Genomic DNA, 21,805 nt, shown 5'->3' on the forward strand with positions numbered 1-21,805 from the left:
GAAATAAACGGGCTTCACTGACTCTCTCCCCAGCACTGGCGAAGCTGCCTTTCCATTTGTGACTATTGCCTGTTAACCCCCAGAGGTCCGGGATGAGCCACTGTGTTTAACCTAAGTCTCCAAAAACAAGGGGCTTGTGATTTTCTTTGAGTTGGTACTTATGTACATAGTGGAATCGCTCAGGCATTAGCGCTAACTTGATTGCATTCAGACATCACTTTGGCAATGGAATGACTGCATTAAATTAGCATCAAGCACAATGGATGGTAATTGCAGGACTGTCATTTCTACAAGTACGGAATTAATGTGTTCTGCAAACCCATCCCTTTGTCCCCCACAGGAAAATCATAGACCCACGTTGTTCTGAGCAGGAAGAGGCACCATGAATGTGCAATGGTGTCATTCAGCCATGGGGCTCCTTTCCATCTTGTGGTCTCATGCTCAGTCCTCAGATGCTGTCTGACCTACTTTCTATGCTCACATGACAGCACCGCCAGGCAGTAGCCTGGATGTACAGAGAAAGTTATGGAATCATTCCTCCTTCTGTGTGGTATCCTGTGTGGCTAATGCCAGCAAAACAACCCTCCATGTATTCACGACAGAATGAATTGGCTACTTAGGCAAAGCTGCTTATTAAGAGGTGCACCAACATTTACAGAAAACTCTATACATTCATTTAGAAAGAGAAGAGTGATTTACACGCATTTCAACCGTAGCTCGGGAAGAGTGCCAGCTCTGCCTCTCCCCAGCCCTCTTGTTTACATATGGGAAATGAAGACACAGAGCAGCTGAGTGAATGTCTTCCCAGGTATTAGATACATCCAGAATGACAATACCCATATGCACTGGGCTCTTGGAGCCTGCTGACGGGCTCTGCAGAACTTATCGGGGATTCAAAGAATTATTCAAGACTGGACTCCCGCAAACAGACCTGACCAAACAGACATGGTATATCAGTATTTATTCCTGCAGTATCGCGAGGCCCTGTGCAAGAGTAACAATGATGACAAGAGTCATCAATTACAAGAGTAACAATGATGACAATGGCATCACTGGCCAAAGAGGCTTCCTTGGGAGTCGAGCTGGAATCCAGCCCCCTAGCGGGTGGGGTGGCTGCACTCTGCTGAGACAGTGTGCTCACGCCCCATGACATCCTTAAGCGGAGGGTCAGGCTCAAGTCCCCTCGCAAGGGCCGCTTACTCTGCCACTCACCGTTAAGGTGTGACATGGCTATTTGCTTTGTAATGCGCTACCCAGGGCACAGTTTATTTGGTGGAATTGGGGGGACATTCTGCACCACTCTCAAAGCTTCTCTCATCTCTTCTTACTACGCAACAAAAATTAGGGACTGATGGAAGGGAATGAGGGAATGATGGGGAAGAATATGGACAGCGTACCCTCAGAATAAAGGTACACTTGTATATGGCTGAAAACTCATTAAGTCAATGATGTGTAGAAATGACCAGAAACAGGTCCTGCTTACCTTTGTTGCAGAAGGTTCCATCGTACGCTGTGCTGGAGCAGTCACAGGAGTAGCCATGGTATTTCTCGATGCATTTGCCTCCATTCTCGCAGTTTGTCCCGTAACTGGTGCAGTGGCCTGAGCATCCGGATTTGAACCCAGAAGTGACCTTTGCTCTTTCCTCCAGGTCCAACGTCACCCCATTCATCCTCAGGGAGCGGATGCAGCCCAGGAAGCCCTGCTGGCCTCCGGCACCACCTGGGAATGACAGAAGGCATGGAGCTCAGACGGCATAATCTCTGCTATGGCCCGTTTTGCATTCATCAAACCTTGAACAGGTGTGGTAGGAGATGGGACGGCCATGTGCAGCTAGCATTCTCACTTTCAACTTGGTCTTGCCTCCTAGAAAAACTTGAAGCTTTCCCCCCTCAGGCTATAATGCTTAATTAAAAGATGCTGTCTTCTGAGATGCAGTACATTTGCAACAGAAATAAAATGTTTGGAGATGCACAAAGATTGTGTAAGCCGTTTTGGAAGTCTTATCTGGCTTCCTGTAGCAAAGAAGTTTATAGAAATCGCTGGGTTGTTTGCTCTTTAATCCTCACGGCATTCAGTTCCATACCGGTATCTATTGAAAGAAATATAAAAAGGCAGAGGGACGTGAATATTTTAACGCAGTTAACAAGTCCATAAGATGGGAGGCTCAAGTCCATGTGAAATGTGACTGTAAGGCCTCATTCATGTCTCGTGAAATGCGTTCCTTTTAAGTTCACGTTCAGGATTCCCAGGGCTTCTTGTCTGGTGCGGATGGAAACTGGAATTGATAATTTCACACAGAAGTGAACCACCCCACATTTATTACAGGTCGGGTTAGATTTCATTGCTTTTGTCTAAATGCCATTGCAAGATACATCAGACCAACACCAAGTTCACTGTGCTTTTCTAAGTCAGAGTTAGATGGAGGTTCATGAGCACAAAAATATTAACATCTCTTTTAGAATAACAACTTTTCTGGAAAGTAAATAAAATAACCTAGCAAGGATGAGAAAACTGAGGCTTAGAGAAGTGAAGAGTTTGCTCAAGGACTCAGAGGTTGGAAGCGGCATCGTTTCGTCAAATCTGTTTTACTTCACACAGCCTGTGGCCACACATTCTGTTCTATGCCAACAGACCGTCCCAGAGAAGAACTTCAGGGTCAGGACCACACAGTTGTCATGGTTTGGATGTCTTCAGAAACGGATTCAATAGGATTGTGAGAGTTTGGGTAAAGCTGGTAGTCTGGGGATTGACTCTGACTCCTTATTCTATTATTTGGATAAAAGTGTACAATGTAGCAGACTCATGAGACAGGGCTGGTGGATCAAAAGCTGGTGGCGCAGAGATGGATTAGCGTTTGCTTGTGCCTGGAAATCCGCAGCCGTGAAATGACAAATGAGGCATTCAATTATCTTTCTAAACCCAAGTCCTGCAGTTCTCCTATTGGGTAGCACATAGACCTGAGTAATAATTCTCCAGGGATTATTTTTCTAATAAAATATTTGAACAGAGGATTAATTGAAGGCAGTCCAATGCCCTTTTTGATCAAAGCTATGGGACAGTAGATGGCAGAGGAGGTATTAAAAACAATCACTCTGAAGGATTTCCCACTTTGCAATCTGCTCGTCAGCTCAGCCTCATATGTCTGTGCCGAAGAGAAATTGGGCCTTTGCTATGATTTGGAACAATTTCAATCCATGAGTCACCCTTTATGTGTTAAAATTTCAGTTTGGCTTCTGTCCTTTTAGCAACAATGGCTTTTGTTTTTGCAATAAGGGACTTCCAAAGGCCTTTTGCTCAATAAATGCCTAGCCATTCAGGTTTTCATCACAAGTCAATTAGACTATTACATTCTATCAAAATATGCTGAAATTTAAAAATCATTGTTTTTAGATCTCTCTCTTCCTTACTACAAATGTAATAGTTTTCCATTGTGGAAAGCATAAATATGCTGATAAGCAAAATGAAAAAGAGACTCTGTAATGCTACTCAGATATAACTACATACTTACACTGAACAAATAGCCTTTTCTACTTTTATCTATGAGTGCCCACGTGTGTAAAACATAAAACAAAGGGAGAAATGGGATCATGATATACACATTGTTTTGCAATTTGCTTTCTGCACTTAATATATCCCGAGACATTTTCTACAGCATCGATGAGTAACTACAATGCCTTGTCGACATCTTTGTCATAGCTCACTCCGCAGGCACTGTAACTTAGTTTACCCTTTCACGACTGTTGGATGTCCATGCTTCTTTCAGTTTCCCTCTTACGCGATACTGTAATAAATATCCCTGTAAAAACCTTTGTTTTTCCTTTCCAGTTTTTCCTCTTAGAAGCGTAATTACTGGGGACAAGGGCATGTACATTTTAAAGGCGTTTGAGATACATTTTCCTCTAAGAAGAATTTATCAATTTGTATTAGGTCGGTGCAAAAGTAATTGAGGTTTTTGCCATTATTTTTAACCTTCTAAACCGCAACTACTTCTGCACCAACCTAATACTTCACCAGTGGAGTACGAGAGTCCCGCCTTCTCCACACCAATTCTAATACTCAGCTGGATCCTTTTGAATTTATAGGCTAAAGGGAGAAAAAAAAGAGTTCATGGCTTGAATTTGCATTGTTTTAAACACTGGCATTGGAATGATTTTTATGTTTTCCCAATTCTTGTTTTTTGCTTCTGTCCTTTGCTTTTTGGAGGGAACAGGAGAAGGTATATTTCTTATCGATGGAAAATATATTTTGGGCTTCCACTCTTTGCTATAAATTTGACAACGACATCCTTCCAGTTTGTATCTGTTAACTTATTTGGTGGAATTGGTGGGAATTGATGGAATGATGTTTCTTTTTCCCTATGAAAGTTTTTAAGTTTTATGTAGTCATGGCTGTCCATTTTATTTGTGTGATTTCTGCCTTTAGTATTAGAATTATAAAGGACTTCTCCAATTCAAAGTAATATAATAATTCAACTATATTTTCTTCCAGCACTTTTACGGTTTTACTTCTCTTAACATTCTAATGTTTTAATCTATCTGGAATGTATTTTAATTTGGAAATAATTCATATTTAATGGATCTCAGCAATAGTTGAGAGTTTGAAGAAAAGACTTTTAAAAGACTCCTTAAATAAATATTAATATTACAAAAAATCAGATTTAAAAAGGGTCAACTGGCAGAGCAAATAAATCTAGACTGGATCATACTTTTACTATATCATTAAGGTAAAAAAATATATAGATATATAAAATTATTTATGTATACAGGCTTCGTTCCTTAAGGGTTAGAGGGGGCAGATTTTTCTGTCTCTCTGCCTCTCTGTCTTTGATTCTTTCTGGTCCTGGGTCTTTCTGAGGTTCTATACTTACCTTTCTTCCTGCCTTTGTGTGTATATCTATCTCTCCCTATCAGGCCAGTTGACTGTTCTGGGTCAGTTGTGTGGGATTCATAAAATCACTTAATCTCTCTCCCCATCAGTTTTTCCATAAAAAAAAGGCGGTTGAACTAGATGATGTCTCTGATTCCTTCCTTCCAGCTCTGAATTTCTCTGGTCCACGATGCACAACCTCTGCCTCTGTGCTCATGGGTCTCCATCTCTGTATTTCAGTAAACCGCTCTCAATTCCTCCTGCATTTCCTTCCCTCTTTCGTTTGCTTTTTTGCACTGCTGCCTGGCGTTACCCCCTCCTTCTTGTAACTGACCGTGGTAGATGACTGCAGTCTAATTTGTATTTGTTGCCTTCATTAAAGTTTTGTACTCGCTCTTCCTAATTTATGAAGCAGGTAAGTGGGATGCCATTTCTCTCTCTCTAAAGGAAAACTAAATAAATTATTCTCTTTTCTTACTTAGCTGGCCTCTGATTTATTAAATTGATCAGTGAGTTGGAAAGTGCTTTCACTGATCTAGTCGATATGAAGAAAAATCTTTTGTCTTGAAAATGGTTGTTATATATTATGCAAAAGATGTTAATTCACTACAACCAGTGATAATTATTTGAGTTCAGCTCATGTGCTTTATAGATATCTTTCTTGATGACTGATGTCATAAGCTGAAATTGTAGGTCTGCAAGCGAAAATGCTACTTAACCTTTGATAATTAGAAAATCAACACACTGTCACTGGAGAGACCCCCTGCCATGCAAAGGCTCCACGCACATTTATCAGACCTGTGATAATTATCTTAGGTGAGATGCAGGCTTAATTTGTAAATCATTGTCATGTGAAATGCTATTCAAATATTGTAATTAAAGATTAATTATGAAAATGCTGTAACTACCCATAATGAATAATACAACCATCAAACGCACAGAAGATTGGGGCAACATAATCAGGTATTAAATTAAACCTGAAAGTCATGGGTGAGAGGAATGATAAAAAAACACACTGCTCTCAAACTCAGAGCTTAATGTTTTCTATGGAGCTACGTCGGGTTCCGTAGCACATTTGCCCAGAGAGACTGGCCACTCATTCTCCACAGTCAGGTATTACACCAAAGCTCACACACATGGAATCTAATTTACCCCTTCAATAAATATGATTTCATGCCTACTGGGCGCCAGGCCTTGTCCAGGCATTTGGAAGGAAGTGTGAGAAGCAAAACACACCAAAATCTTTGCTCTTGTAGACCTTACCTTCTTGCAGAGGGAGAGGGAAACGTAACAATAAACAAGTCGAGTATATTGTGTGCTAGAAGGGGAGAAAAGCCGGGCAGGGTTCCGTGGGGTCAGGTGGAATGGGGGAGGTTATGAATTTGATAGACCCACTGGGAAAGTCTCAGAGTATCCGCCAGCTTATTGCTGGGAAGAGGGATCCATGATAAAGAGGGAAGAGCAATGCCCTGCAGGTGGGGGCAGCAGGGAGGAGGAGAGGGAGGAGGGAGCTCCGAAAAACAAGGCCACCCATCAGGTCACGCATGTGAGGTGCTGGGAAAGGCACTTCTAGAAAAATGGAGGAGCTACATTCTTGCCTGACGGTTAAAAGAAGTAGAATCGCAAATAGCCTGCGGTGTAAGGTGCAGTTTGACATACGAGAGGCATCCAACAGGGGGGAGGAAAGCAGGAACTGTGGTGGTAAGATCTACTCTTGTATATTGGCTTGGCTGCTGACTGCGTGTGGTTTCCCCAGCTCCTTCTGGGTCCTTGGTCTCCTTATGTATAAAACTGGCATGACCATATGCGCCTTGCAGGAGCATATTAATAATAGGTGATGCTACACCCCTTTGTACTAGTACTCAGTTATGATAGCTGTTGTTTGTATTATTACTATTATTCAGTATAAACAGAATTCTACAGAAGCACACAGAATACATTAAATATGGCTCAGATGAGTGTACACAAGTCTGATATTAGAGGTATCACAAGTGCGCCTATCCCCCCGTCCCCCAAATTCATAAATTGAAGACCTCACCCAATTTGACTGTATTTGGAGGTGGGGCTTTGAAAGGGGGAATTCAGGTAAAATGAGGTCATAAGTGTGGGGCTCTCATCTAATAAACTGGTGTCTTTATAAGAAGAGGAAGCAACAACGGGATGAGCACATACAGAAAAATGGCCACGTGCGGACACAGTGAGAAGGCAGCGTCTGTAAGCCAGAGACAGTGGCCTCAGGAGAAACTAACCCTGCCAGCACCTGGATCTTGGACTTCCAGTCTCCAGAACTGTGAGAAAATAGATTTCTGTTGTGTAAGCCGCTCAGTGTTGAGTGTGGCAGCCCAAGCAGATTATGACAACGGATAATGGGTTACCATCAAGTGTGGGCTGGTCCCGGCTGCCTGAGAGACTGACCTGGGAGTCCCTCTTCTGTGTTCTTGGGAGATACGGGGTTAGGATGGGTGTTTTCTCATCTTGTCTGCTGTGTGCAACCATATCCAGATTAATGGAGCTGGGACATGGCAGGGAGGTCTGACACCTATGACAGGAATGGTAGGAAAAGATTGGCGGGAAATAGAGGTGTGATTTCTCTGGGAGCAAGTGACCCACCAGACCTTGGTCTTCTCCATGGCAGCCACATCTGGCCCGTGCAGGTGGGGGGTGGGTGGGAGTGGGGCCAAAGCAGTTGTGTGGTTGGATCGCTGGGCCTCCCAGAGTTGCAGGTACTATACCTGTTCCATCTCCTGTTCTATGTGTTGCCATTCTCTCTTAGGTTTTGACTGGTAACTTGAACCCATAAAAAACCCCTGTGGTATCAGTACAGGAGTGTAAAATAAAAACCCAGTTATCCGGTCAAGCTGAGGACCTGAGAATGGTCACGGCTGCTCAGTAGTACAGAGCTGCGTGATGGACAAGTATTGATCAGGGCTGCCTCTGCCAGCTACATATTGGAAGGGATCTATGAAAAAGCTTCCATGTACTCAGCAAGCGGGGGCTTGGAGAATTGCTTTTTCAGACAATGCTCATGAGTGCTCATTCATAACTTCACTCAATAGGATGGATTTTTTTTTTTTTTAGTTCATTATCACTGCATAGATTTTCTTAAGTCTTTGAAGTAAAGGACATACGAAACATAGGAATCCAAACTATTTAAACTAGAAGAAAACTTCCACAGAGAGGCTGAGGGAATACTGGGTTTCTGATAGCAGAAAGCACTTGTAAGTGTCTAAATGGACTTTTTCTGTGATGGAGATGGTGCTAAGAGGTCTGAGTGAGTCCTAGAGGTTATGGTGGCAGGGCAAGCATGCTACAACACTGCTATCTCAAAGCTAATATTAATTAACTGTATCAGGTACTATTCCAAACTTTACATGTTTTAACTCTCAGAGATAGATATTATGCCCATTTTACAGGTGAGAAAACTAAGACCAAGAGAGCTGATTTGTCACACAGCGAGTAAAGGGCCAGGATTCATGCTCAGGCCATCAGGCTTTAAGCCTGCCCTGGTGCTATGCTGTCACTGCCATCCTGCCTTGTGGGTTTGCATCGCAAGAGATTCTTTCTTCTACATGTGACATGTTTCGAGGCATCGCTGTGCGTCAGTGTGGAAATTGCTGACGGAGTGATGAGTATCTGAGCTACGTCATTCATGGCTTGGCAGAACGCTTTCCCTGAAGCCACGAGGATGGCGGACGCTGAAAGAGGAACGCCGTGCTCACCGCTCAGAGCCGGGGACACGAATATCCGGGCTGATCTCTAGGGCACCAAGGAGGAGATGCTTCTTAGATGCCGCTGTTGAAGCTGTTTTTTCCCCTGGTGCAAGAGCCAAACACTGCAAAGCAGTTACACACGTTGGCCCGTGAGGGTGGGTGGCCGATCGTCCCCTACACTTGGTGTGACAGCAGCACGGCAGAGGGCCACTGCTCTGTAGCAAGTCTCATCGTGCCGAGTCCCTCACAGAAGTGGGGACAGAGAGACTACAGTGTTAAGCCACCAGGTTCAGCCCAGATCCAAAATTTAAATTTTTAATAGTTATTTTAGTAAACGTCAATGCAAACCCAAATTTTGAATACGTCAGCTTAGAACTCTGTCCACATATATCTTTTACAAACATGTGTGTGTTATTGTTCCTATTATGTGTTGAATTCTGCTCATCTTTGGAGCAAAATAGCACCTTCTTTCTGCTGAGCTTAAGATAGCTCATGTCTTCTCTGTCCCCATGTTCATATTCTCTCTCTCTCTCTCTCTCTCTCTCTCTCTCTCTCTCTCTCTCTCTCTCTCTCTCTCTCTCTCTCTCTCTCTCTCTCTCTCTCTCTCTCTCTCTCTCTCTCTCTCTCTCTCTCTCTCTCTCTCTCTCTCTAATCTGTCTTTAAAAGCCTTTATTTTTTAAACAACCACATCCATTCCCTTTTCCTCCAGCCTCAGGAATCCCCAGTGCTATCAGCCACCTGTCACCTTGTTCTCTCACTTCCAAACTCCAGACTTCAAACAAGCCTTTGCAAATGTTAGTCCCAGGTCAAGGCTGGGTTTCGGGCCTGGGAGGGACCAGCACAGCTCTGATGAGCAGCCTTCCAGGATGTATGAGGTTTCCAAGACCAGAGGGCGGAAGAAAAAGAGAAGCGGGGGGAGGAGAGGGGTTAGCAGAGAGGCTGAGGGCTGAGCAGTGGGCTGTTCTGAGGCCAGGCTGCCATGAAGTGTGGTGAGACACGTCAAGTAATGGGGGGAGGCCAGGAAAAGAGAAGACAGCAAAGGGCTATTTGATTGGGTGGTTTTTGCAACAGACCTTTCAATGTGGTAATGGGACACTTATCAGGGAGAGACTAGGTTAGCAGGTGAAGATACACCACTGGTTTATGAATCAATTAGAGCAGAGATGGCAGCCCCTGCCTGGGTGGCAAGAAGGCGTTTTGAAGTTGTGTGTGGGGACACGAGGCAGGTGGAAACAGGAAGGGACTGAGACAGAGACAGATGGGAACTAGCGGTTCCACATCGTGAGGCAAAGGTTTTCTGCACAACCTTAACCCTCCACAAGGAGCACAGCTCAGGCCCGAGTGTTTGCTTCTCCCCTGAGGCGGATGGTGGTAGAGAACGCATTTGGTCCTGTCGGGAATGAGAGCAAGCTCATGAGGAGAAGTGACAGACCTCAGAGGAGGGCAAATGCTATGAAGGAAGAACAACGGCACAACCTCTGTAGGAGAGCCAGAAGGTGAGAGAGCAGAAATGCAGAGAATGAACCGAATAGGCATCTTAATTATTGTGCTGACACGACGTAGCAGCAAGGTTAACCTCGTCATACCTTTGTGGTAGTGGAAACACGATGAAGAAGGATTGTTTGGAGATACTGAGAATCAAAAGAAAACCTGTAATTGTTGAAGCAGAGGTTTCCATGGAGGGAATGAAGACTAGAACAGACAGACCATGTTCGTGGATTGGAGGGTTGGGTTAATAAATCCTCCCCAAATGCAACAGAAAAGGATAAAATAATTAAAAGAATGAAAGGCACGTAAAGAACCATGGATGCTAGACGTGTCAACAGTTGTGCCATAATAACCTCATCAGGAACAGCAGACACAGAGAAGGAACTGTTTGAAAACAATAATGACTCAGAATTTTCCACAATAAACACTATCAGACCATAGACTGAAGGGCTCAGAAAGTGCGACACAGAGTAGATAAGGAAGCAACCCCACCTACACCTACAGCTGTGGTTCTTAACCTGAGGTCCGCGACCCCAGGTGTTCACATACGAGAGTCAGGAGGCTTGAGAACATGGGTGGGATAAACCTTACCTGTTCCTTTTCACTCACCTCTGAAAGAATTTAGCATTTGCTTCAATTAGGAGTTAAAAAACATCTCAGTAGTATTAGCAGTACCTGTAACACTGTCGCTAACAGAAAGTCATAGATATATTCATATGATATTACAGTTTTAGATTTTTTGAAACATCACTTATGATCATGGTAAACTTGAAATGATGGTAGTTATTAACCTGATACTAGATCTTGCTATGTAAAACATGAGTAACGCATTGAATATATTATTACTGTATCACATGCTTGTTGTTTTAATGTTTTGATAACGTAATTTCAGTATATTTGGCTTCTTTTGTAATTTGTGATATTTTACATTACTCATGTAAAACATTATTCTGAGCAGGGCAACATGGGTTTTCCCAGACTGGCCCCCCCAAATGCTAACAGCCCCCATATTACAAGGAAGCTAAGAACTATTAAAGGGGAAGGAGAGATTCATGAGTGAGAACGTAACTGACGCCAGACTTCTCAACTGTAACACGGGCTATAAACGAGTGTGGGTGTGAATATGGGAACTGCTAAAGGCAGTTGCAGGGCATGCAAAGTCTCAAAGGATTCCCCGAAGTCTTAGAAAAATTGCTCTGGAGTAAAAAGGGAAAAGAATCCAAGAGGAGATAAGGCACGGGAAATACGAGTAAGTAGAAAGAAAAACATAGTAAATATTAATGTTTTCTAACAAGCAATTAAAAATAAATATATCCATAAGATTCTACAATTAAAACTATAGATGATATCAAGATGGCAGGTGCTGAGGTGGGGAAGGGGGTCCGTGAGCTCGGCCTCTAGTCTTATTCAGAAGGAGAACAGAGATATTGATTTGTTTTCGTGGATGACAGAGAAAAATAGCATAAGTATGAGTCTTAATGAGTTGGGGTGGTTGCCAGAGGAATTACAGTAGAATGTACAGCTTCCAAATCAGTAGACTAATATCCAATTTAATCAATGGAAATAGATGGGGGGTGGTTGGGTGGGGAAACAAATGAAATACGGAAAATTGAAAACACAAGGTAAGATGGCAGAAACATACCCTAATGTAACAGTAGTTAAAAATAAATGAATAAAAGACAGAGAGTCTCAAATTAGATTTCTAAAAGACACAGCATTATGCTGAGACACATTGAAACAGGATACAAACACCATACAAAACACCAGGCAAATATTAACAAGAAGGACTGCATAGTAGTTTTAAGAGCAGAAACAAAACTGTGCGATGAAAACCATCGTAGGGAATAAAGATGGAAACTACATACTGGTATACGGAACAATAAATCCAAAAGATAATGAATATGTCTAACTAGCAAAATAGCCTCAAATTATAGAAAGCTAACAATGATAGAACTATTGGTAAAAATAGGTCATCAACCAACAGAGTTTGAGATTTACAGTCAGAAACGGATTGGACAAGCAGTACTCAGTGAATTAAGTGTGCAGATTCCCTATGACTCAGTAATTCTCCTGGAAACACACACACACACACACACACACACACACACACACACGTGCGAGAAACCCTCATTCAGGTAACAGGGGGATGGGCCTAAATACATTCACTGAAGCATTGCTCGTGGTAGCTAAGAGTTTGGAGAAACCCAAATGCATCGTTAGAAGATGGAATACACGAGGCATGGAGACACACATAATGGGACACTACATACATAACGATCACAGAGCTACAGACAGATCTTAAAAACATAAGCCTGAGTGAAAGAGTAAAACACAGACTGAGATTGCAGTGCGATACCATTTATATAACTGACATGTTGAAGGCAATACCATGAATTTCGCAGAACAAACATATACGTTGAACAAATATATAATGGGTGGGACTAGAAGGCCGCCCAAAAAGTACATTCGGTTGGGTCCCAGCGATGGGGGGAGAATGGAATTGGGAATGGTGCTAAACAGGGCAAATTATAAAGGGAAATTAAAATGAGTGAGGAGTACTGCCAGGACGTGACAACAGGACCATAGAATGAAGAGTGAGTCCCATGCCAGGTGACACCCAGGGGACCTCGAAAAACTGAGGCTGATGAAAGAAGAGGGGAAAGCCAGAGGCACTTGGCGGGAAACAATTCTGTTTATTTGAGCCAATGAAAGTGGGTCTCTTTTCTCTCACTCCCTTAGAGTATCACAGGGGGGGACTGTGGAGCTGGGAGGACCCATCCTTCCTCTACTCTTGTGTCACGGATACTAATTTCTTCCATTACAATCTTTTTCATGGGACAGTTGCCATTTATTATCGTGGCGTTTAGTAGACTCCTTTCGAAAGAGTAACAAAGCTATATGAGAAATTATTTGATACATTTGCTGAAAAAAATATTTTTCCGTACTGATTTCTCAGTACTGGTGCCTTTATATTAAAATGTTTTCTCTAGATCAGATCATTCCAGTTGTCAGGGGAAAACCGGCAGGGAAGGCCCAGGGAGCCCCGGAAGCACGTCTGCTCGTGGCCTGGGAGCTGTCTCACACAAAAGGTGAGCAGTAAGTAGGACCGGCTCCTTTTTTAGGTTCCAAATCTCTCTGAAAGTTTCTACACATCTAACCTCTCAAACCGGATTTCTAAAAGAGTCAGTGTTATGATAAGAGACACATTTAAACAAGATCCAAACACCATACCCAACACCAGACACAAGTCGTTCAGCCTCTGTGGAAATAGTTAATTACCAGACTGTCTTTTCGTTGAAGGCTCAAAAGATGTTAAAAGTACCCTGTCAATTTGATTATGCTGGGAGTATATGAAAAAAGGGTAAATTGTCTGTCATAACTTCCTTAATATGTTAAAACGCTAACTGTAAAACAGACAGCTGCAGTTGCAAAAGTTAATTAGTTTTGACCGTAATAGGGCAAAGGGTGGGAAAAACATGTTGGTAACTCTGAGTCGGGAAGGGCCATCCTTCAGCTGAGGTGGGGCAGGTGGGGCGGGTGAGGGGGTCTTTCTCCCGAGAACGGCTCAGCTGACTCAGTAGGGGCCTCCTGGTGGTCAAGCTGAGAAGTGAAGCAATCTGGTTGCCCTGGTGGGAACAAGCTTTCACGGAGAGGCTTCTGGGTTTTATTTGGATCTTTGCTTAGTGGATAGTTTATTGATTTCATATACTGATTTGTTTTTACTATAACAGATTTTATCTAGCAACTCATTTTATTTTGTTTCTGTACTTCTCGCAGGGGTTTGTAATCATGATATCACTCCCTACCTCTGTCTGGGAGAGAACACAACAGCGGGTAGTTAGCTATAAGGGCTGAGGCAGAAGCTCTGCATTAAGGGTCCCCACTAGCATCTCAGCTCCTGCCCAACAGGCGAGACCTCAATCTTGGAGAAGGAGACTGAAAACTATATTTAGGGCCTTGACTGATCTGAGAAGCTGTCTTTCATAAAATTCTTTCTCTGTGATTCTTTTTTTTTAAGGCTTCTGTCATGCTTGATTTCAGTCTGCAGCACCTAGTGAAAAAGAGATTTCCAAAGATGGCAAATATCATCACATTCTGAGAAAAGGATTTTTGGGGAAAGTTTGTAAGGAAAAAATACCTTCTTGCTTTGGAAATGGGATGCTCTAAGTGTGAATATGACGATTGACTCAGAGAAGTAATAAGATATCAGAAGGGACATAAACATTTCACTTACGCATTCATTCGAGTGCTTGCTCAGCAAACAGTCATTGGGCAACCACTACAGTTTTCTTCCAGATCTCTGTTGCCTGGTAGCTTACCTTCTAGGGGGAGGACACAAAAATAAGTGGAAAAAAATTGCCAGGTCTAAGGAGAATGCATAACAATAAATTACTGGCTACTGTAGATTGAGTGGGTGCAGAAGGCCTCGCCGAGGAGATAACTGAAGCTGGGATATGAATGACAAGAAACGGCCAGCTGTGTCCACCTGGGGACGTGTTGCAGGCAGAGGGTACAGTCAGTGCAGATACTCTAAAGCAGGAGTAAGCCTGGAGTATTCACGGAACATACCAAGACTCTGCAGACCAGGGAGGAGGCCAGCTGCAAGGGTCCAAGCAAGAAACAAGTGCAGCTTTGACTAGAGTGGGACCTGTGGCAACAGAGAGCGGTGGATGAGGCACTGAGAACACAGAGTCGAAGGCAGAGTCCCCAGAGCTACTACTGATGGGTGGACAGTAATGAGGGAGACAGGAAATCAAGGGTAAGTCCATGCTCTGGACTCAAGCAAAAATGGGTGGATGGTTTTATCATGTACTGAGATGGGGGGGGGTTAGGGTAGGCATCAGAGTTCTCTCCTGTCGTGGTGACTCTGAGATGCCCAGTAGACATCCAGGTTGAGATGCCAAGCAGAGAGTTTGACAAGCGGACGCAGAGTTCCTGAAAGAAGTGAGGCCTGGAGATTTCGATTTCAGAGTTGTTGGCACCTACATAGTATGGAAGCCATTGGAGTAGATAAGACGGCGCAGGGAAACACATGGTTGGAGAAGAAGGGAAACTCTGTGACGCGTTAACATTTAGTGGTCAGGGAGAGGAAGGGACTTCACAGGAGAGACTGAAGTTGTGGCCGGTGCGGTTGGAGGGAAAGCGGGTGAGTTCACAGCCATGGAATCCAAGAGAAGAAAGCATTTCAGGAAGGAGGGTGTGGGCGATGCTGCCGAGGGATCATGGAAAGAAGACCATGAATGTGTTCTGGACACAGCTCTAGAGAGATCCGTGTTGACTTTGACAACCTTTGTGAAGGGTTTACCAACAAAAGAGCCAAAAAGAAAACCCAGCGTATTTCCTCCTAGGGAGGAGTCTCATTTCCTGCCAAGAGAGCTTGTGCCCAACACTCGCTTGTCATTTCAAAGCCTCTGTGTCAGAGTTCGACCTTGCTCCTTTGCCCCACCTTGACCTTGGCCACTGTGACCCTGGGATCCACAGAACTCCTACCAGGACCGACATGCCCAGTCTGGCCTCGGCTCCTACTGTAGATGCCGTAACTTAGAGCAGTGTTTCCTCATGGGGTGCTGCTACCATTTGGGGTGCACTAGTCTTCATAGGGACAGATTCTCCTGTGCATTGTAGAAAGGTTTGTCTACAGCCGGTAGATGAAGGTAGCACCCCAGTGCCCCCACACTTTCCCAAATTCCCTGTGGGCCACAGTATCGCCTCGGAGAAGGGACCCTGGTGCAGACTGATCACGGTGGCTTAACAGTCCCCTCAGCTTGACTACACTTCAGACAGGCTGCTTCCAGACCTAGACCCCTGCCTTCCCTATTCTTAGGGCGTTTCCTTGAGAAAAACTGTAAGTTCTTCTCTGCCCTTTTGAGATGTCACTCTTTAAAAAAGTCTTTTGCCAGTTTTACAACCCAGGAAGGTCTTTCTCCAGGACCTGGAGTCATCTCTTTGAGATGAAAACATCAAGGGAGATACTGGCTCCACTTCTCCATTCCCCCCCATCTTCTCGCCCCCCGTGGGGTAGGGGTGGGGGGTGGGGGGTGGGAGCCTCACTTCTGCAGGGCTGTAAAACTACCTCCTGGGTGAAGTCAGTTAGCAAATACTGATGGCCTACGTTGTCCCTCCTACCTCAGCTCTGAAAACTCCCACAGTGAGTACTTTGCCACAACTTCAAAACAGAAAACAAAAACTCTCTTGCTCTGTTTCAGCAGAGGTGGGCTCAGCCTGAGCTGTGGCCTCTCCCCACAGAGCAGGCGCCTTGAATGAACCTTCCTTGCCTGTGTTAAGTGCCAGGCAGTGTGCGCTTTGATCAGATGAATGGTTAAGAGCTGGGTCTCTGGAATCAGATTGTCTGGGATCAAATCCCAGCTCTGTTGCTTACTAGCTGCATGACCTTGAAACTTTAGCTTTACTTTCCTCGTTGTGAGAATAAGATGGGAATTAGTTAACAGGGGCCACTTCACCCAGTACTTGCATCTATTCAGTGAGGTAATTAAAGCACGAAGCACGTAGCCGTGAAGTATCATCCAGGACGTCAGCCAACATTTATGTTGTTGCTACTAAGTTAAGTTTGCAGAAAATTGAAAAAAAAAAATTAAATAATTAAAAAAGTAAAACACATATTTTCTGTGTTTTCATTCCTGCAATTTGGATTGTATATTTTTATGGTAAAATTTTTTTCATACACAGAGTTGCATGTACCTCAGGACTAGAATTCCATTTTCTCCCCTTGCATGCAAACACTGATTTCCTCTTCCCTGTCTCAATAGGATTGCGTTTCAGATCGCAAAGGGAACAGTCCACTCGTGCTTTTGGAACCTGGAGGGTACAAGGAGCAGCTCATTATCGTGTTTGGGGACGTGGGCTGTTTCACGGGGCTGCTGGCCAAGCAGCTCAGAGACCGGTCAGAGCACTCTGGTCTGCATTCGCTTGTAAATCCATTTAATCAACCTCAAACCTTCCATAAACTGAAGTTACCACCCAGGAGAAGAAGTTCCCCAAGAGACAGACTGCCAGAGAAGAGGAGGGCACAGGCTTCCCTGCTTCCCATCAGCATCTGAGTCGCCCTGAAGATGGGGCCTCTTCCTTAAGTCACCGACCAGGCCTCCTGTGCAGCACAGAAGATCCTGAAGGCATGACGATGACTTTCCAACCCCCTTTGGGTGACACCTTGCTCCAGAGCGATGGCTTCCTTTAAACTCCAGAGAGATTTGTGAAGAGGCCGGAGCCAATCGAGTTGAGCCTGGACCTCTGTCATTAGTTTAGCTGACCTAACCTTCTCTCTCCAGGAGCCGCTTAGGAGCCTGACTTCTTCCTGAAGCTTCCTGAAGCAGCCTCCAGCTCTCCTGAACTCTGACCTTGTCTTTTACTGCTGAGAACAGTTACACGCTCCGGCCTGGGTAGGTGACGCTGGCTGCGACTTACCCTCCACACCAGCCAGCCACTCTGAAGAGCTGGCCTACCTCTCTTCCATGTCTCACACACGCCAACTCCCTGCCCAGGTCCTGGGCTGGTCGCTGCCTCCAGGCTGAGGGCCCAGCAGACACCCTGCTTCCTCACAGCCCAGTCCCTGCTGCCTTAGCGTCCAGGACTTGAACCCTCGGCCATGTCTCTGGGCCATGAAGGGCTTTGGCTCAAGCCAGCCTGGCACTGTTCATGCTTAGATAATGACCTTGAGTATCTCTGCTGTTTTCCAACCACTGAGAAAAATCCGGCCCACGGCTGCCAAAATGACTAGGTCTGAATATCTGGGCTGCTGAGGCTACAGGTCACTGAGGGGTCTGGGTAGCTCTGCTGGGCCCCAGGAGCTTGTCCTATGCCTGTCACGCACGTTGGATCAAACACATGAGGAAGTTCCCTGCGCTTTTTGGATGAATACCAGCCACTGCTTCTTTCTTCCCATGTCACTTTTCATTTTTAAATGTATTTGTTACTTTTGGACTCAACCAGAATCCTAGCTGGATTCTCATTAGTTCCAAAAGACCCGTGCCAGCCCTCTTTTGATGACAGCTTCTAATTATGTATCAGACGTAGAGGGAGGAGAACTGTAGCCTCCCTGCTTTTTCAGTTCCTTGGAAGAGCAGCTGTGAACCTGGCCTTGCTCACACAGGCAGTGGGCAGGGGTGGCCCTTTCCTTAGACCCCACTTTGTGTGCTGAGCCCAGAACGACTGCCAGCCTGTTCCCACTTTGCATCACAGCCCGTCCTTCTCCAGAACCCCGATGGAGTGCTGGGGCAGCTCTGCCACGTGCCAGTTGTGTGGCGTGATGCTTTCAGATGGACACTCACTTGCTTTCTTGGCTGACTGTGAGGAAGTGACTGGCCCTGCGGCTTGGTGGCCTGGTGGCCGGTAAGTCAAGTAATTGTAGCGATTTTGGGATGTCGAGGGGGCATTTATGCATGTGAGCTTTCCTTCGGGGCTTGTGGATTAAAATGATGGCATTTTAGGTCAGGATTTTGGGGAAGAAGAAACGAGGCAGTTGGAGATGGGGTCTGTAGGAGGGCGTGAATGTTACATGGAGGAAGAAGGAAGCTGAGAGAGTAAAAGGTAAAGGAACAGAGAGAGAAATAAGTCTTATTCACGCGTATGGACTCGGTGCCACGGTTTACACGGTGCTCAGGGCAGAACAACTCATCTCGTCCTGGAATGCAGGACCCACATCCCTAATTAGCACAGAAATGTTACATGACTTGTCCGTGGTCCCAGCTGGTCAGCGGAGCAGCTGGGACCCAAAGCCACGTGGCTTAACCACACGACCTGTGGAGAGGACAACTTTTTGGCAACTCAGGCCTTTTTAAACCATCTCTAAACACGTAATCATAAATGGTTAAAGCTGGAAGAAATTTGGGGGACCAACGAATCCAACTCCCTCATTAGACAGATGGAAAAACAAAGACTCAAGGAGGGACAGCGGTGATACGTGGTCAAGATGACACTTCTTATTAGAGCGGAACAGAGAACGACTCTCGTTGCCGGAATCCCTACCGAACAGTCGTGGCATAGCTGGCTCCAGGATTTCATAGCTATTGAACTTGATTTTTTTTTCTGGAAATGAGCACACCCCCCCTCCCGCCCCTGGGGTGGACCTCTATTGAAGAACAATATTTTTCATATTGGCTCAAACAGCTTGTGTCTGGGCGATGTGTATCATGCCGACCTCAAAGGTAACAGGAAATTAGAAACTGGGACGGGAGACTTACTCTTTTTCATCTAGTGAATAGATGTGTTGGACGCATCAAGTCTGGGCACCGTTTGAACCTTTTCTTTCTGGGGTCACCAGTGGTTTTGTAATTACTACATTCAAAGGCTATTTTTCTAGTCTAATTTAACCCAGGGCACTTGACGCCATTTGTTATAATAAAGAGAATCTCAGGAAACCCTCCCCTCCTGTGATGTCCTGCTCCTAGTTGTTCCTCACTTGTTCTTTCTGTTCCTCCTCATTCTTCTTCCTGAGATGCAACTTTTCTGCCTGTCCCTGAAATTTAATTGTTTTATCAAATTCTGCCTCAGCCCTCTTTACTCTTCTCTTTTTATAAGTGGTTCTCGTGTACACAAATCAGAATTCTTTCCAAGACTAGAATAAATGCTCCCCCTGCCCCTCTCCAGTTCACAAATTTACTTGGCCTCCAAAATTCTTGGAGACAACTATAGTTAGTGGACAGAAGGAGAGAAAAGTAAAGTTGGATCTCTATAACCAATGACAAATTTAAAAAAGTGAGAAACTGGGTGAGTTTGGGTCACTTGTGATGATGAAAACCAAGTAGAATCTAACCAGCACGCTTGGGACTAACAGGATTTTGGAATAAACTTCCCTTAGGAGGTCCGGGCCAGACAGCCTGAAAAAGTGAACCTTGCTCCCAATATTTAGCAGGAGTCAGTGGGCTGGATGTTTAATACCAAATAATGTAAAAGCGATGTGTAATTTTGAGAACTACAACTTGAGGGAGGGGTTTGGCAAGGGCTGGGTTCTCGATGAGGTGGAGGAGTCAGTATTTTATTTCAAAATCTACGACTCTTGCATGGCCCTTGGCTGACACGGCTTGTTGACAAGTCGGTTTTGTTTCCAAAGCTAATGGACTAAGCTCACACCTTTGTGGTTTCCCCACATTGCACCAAAGGAGTAAATACTTAATTTTACCTTTCTTTGTGTGACTTTCTAATGTTCTTAAAAGCATCTCACACAACTATGAAAGATGTGGGGACATTGGCCCCTATTAAAATGAACTGACCTCCGGTGAGTCGCTGCCATGGGGGCAGGTATCATGAATATGACCAACCACCAGGTCACCTCTGGTGTGGCTGCATCTGAGACATCACAGTTGAGTGACTTGATCAATTAACCCCCAGAAACCCGGGGGGGGGGGCGGGCGTCTAAGGTGGCACACAGCCCCAAAGTCCTTCAGACTTGCTGTGTTTTCATTCAACAGAGGAAAAACAGCTACTTTCCTACACTGTTAGATTTCTGGAAAACGACATTGAAAATTTAACTAGCGATGGAAATAGGTATTGATTTGAAGTGAGGTTAGGTTCAGCTGGAACAGTCCACTTCCGTCTTAGGACACTTAACCTTCTGCTCTTTAAATTTCTTCTCAGGGTTGATCTTTGTGCCGCGTAGAAAGATCCTACATAAGGAGAAGCTGAAACCTTTCTCTGCCTGGAACCTTGAGGATGGGTAGGGAAAGGAATGGATTTCTACTTATTGTTCCAAGCAAATCTGGATGGAGGGAACTGATGTCGTTTCCCTCCCTTTTCCTTCCTCGTGCTGTAAATTATCAAAGAACGTTAGGCTGTTCTAAAGCCACAAACCTAAAGGTGTACAGGTCAGAGGCCTCAGCGATATCCTGGCTCCCCTCTGATTTTGTAGATTAAGGCTGTGAGCTCCGGAGAGTGCAGCGTGGGACTGGGTTTAGGTCTCTTGAATCCTCTTCCTCGTTCCCTCTGACTTGGAGGAGACTACAAGAGACCCAGATTCCTACTTGCTTTTAGAAAGATCTCTAGCAAAACACTCAGAGTATTTCCCTTTTTCCATTGCAAAGGTTATTCACATCAACAGAGGACAGTCATGGCGGCCGCTGTGTTACTCACCCACAAACAGCTGGCTGTACAGTTCCAGGCGGGTATGGCCTTCGCTGGGCGCCTTGCGGACCTGCTGTGGCAGCCGGTCCACCTGGAGGCTGGCCTGCTTGACGTTCCTCTCCGCGGTGACCCGGTGCCACTGGTCATCGTTGAGAGGGGAGGGCGACCTTACCACAATCTCCACTGGCCCATTTCCAACATCAAATGAAAAGGAGACTTCTGTGGTAGCTGGAAGAACAGAAAGCGTGAGAGGCACGTGAGTATGTTCCTCCCAGACGCCCAAAGAGAACACTGAATTCTAGAGGAAAAACGAAGCGGGGAGAGATTAATAATGTAAGCCCATCACTTGCTACAAAGGTCCATGGCGCAATCATTTGAAAAGGATAAAACATCGATCCATTGTTAGCCATTAATAACCAAGGGGAGGACAGCAGACTTGTCCTGGGGCCAGGGGTGCATTCATTTTCTTTCTCTTTAGAAGCCTATTGAGAGGTTACCATCATTGCCTCTTTCCAGACGAGGGAAGTGAGGCTTGGAGAGGTGAGGCACATGCTGAGCGTCTTAGGTTTCATGAACAATGAAGTCAGGACGTGAACCCAGGCTTGTCAGATTCTAGAGCCCGGGCTCTTTTCATTCTAGCCCCCACATAATTCTTCCATAGCTCTAG

At 44.9% G+C, this 21,805-nt stretch overlaps 1 protein-coding gene across 1 annotated transcript in view; it reads right to left on the reverse strand.

Annotated features, from left to right (window-relative positions):
* The window catches only part of CNTNAP2 (contactin associated protein 2), a 1,494,727-nt gene that overhangs the window by 145,402 nt on the left and 1,327,520 nt on the right, over positions 1–21,805 (reverse strand). Inside the window, exons 17-18 of the mRNA XM_088799852.1 lie at positions 21,148–21,366; positions 1,484–1,720 (exon numbers count right to left, since the gene is read on the reverse strand). Of these exons, the coding sequence (XP_088655978.1) occupies positions 1,484–1,720; positions 21,148–21,366 (456 nt within the window). The remainder of the gene's footprint in view (positions 1–1,483; positions 1,721–21,147; positions 21,367–21,805) is intronic.

This window comes from Rhinolophus sinicus, chromosome 8 (genome assembly GCF_057876585.1).
Source record: "Rhinolophus sinicus isolate RSI-liver-muscle chromosome 8, RSI-T2T, whole genome shotgun sequence".
Classification (NCBI taxonomy): Eukaryota; Metazoa; Chordata; class Mammalia; order Chiroptera; family Rhinolophidae; genus Rhinolophus; species Rhinolophus sinicus.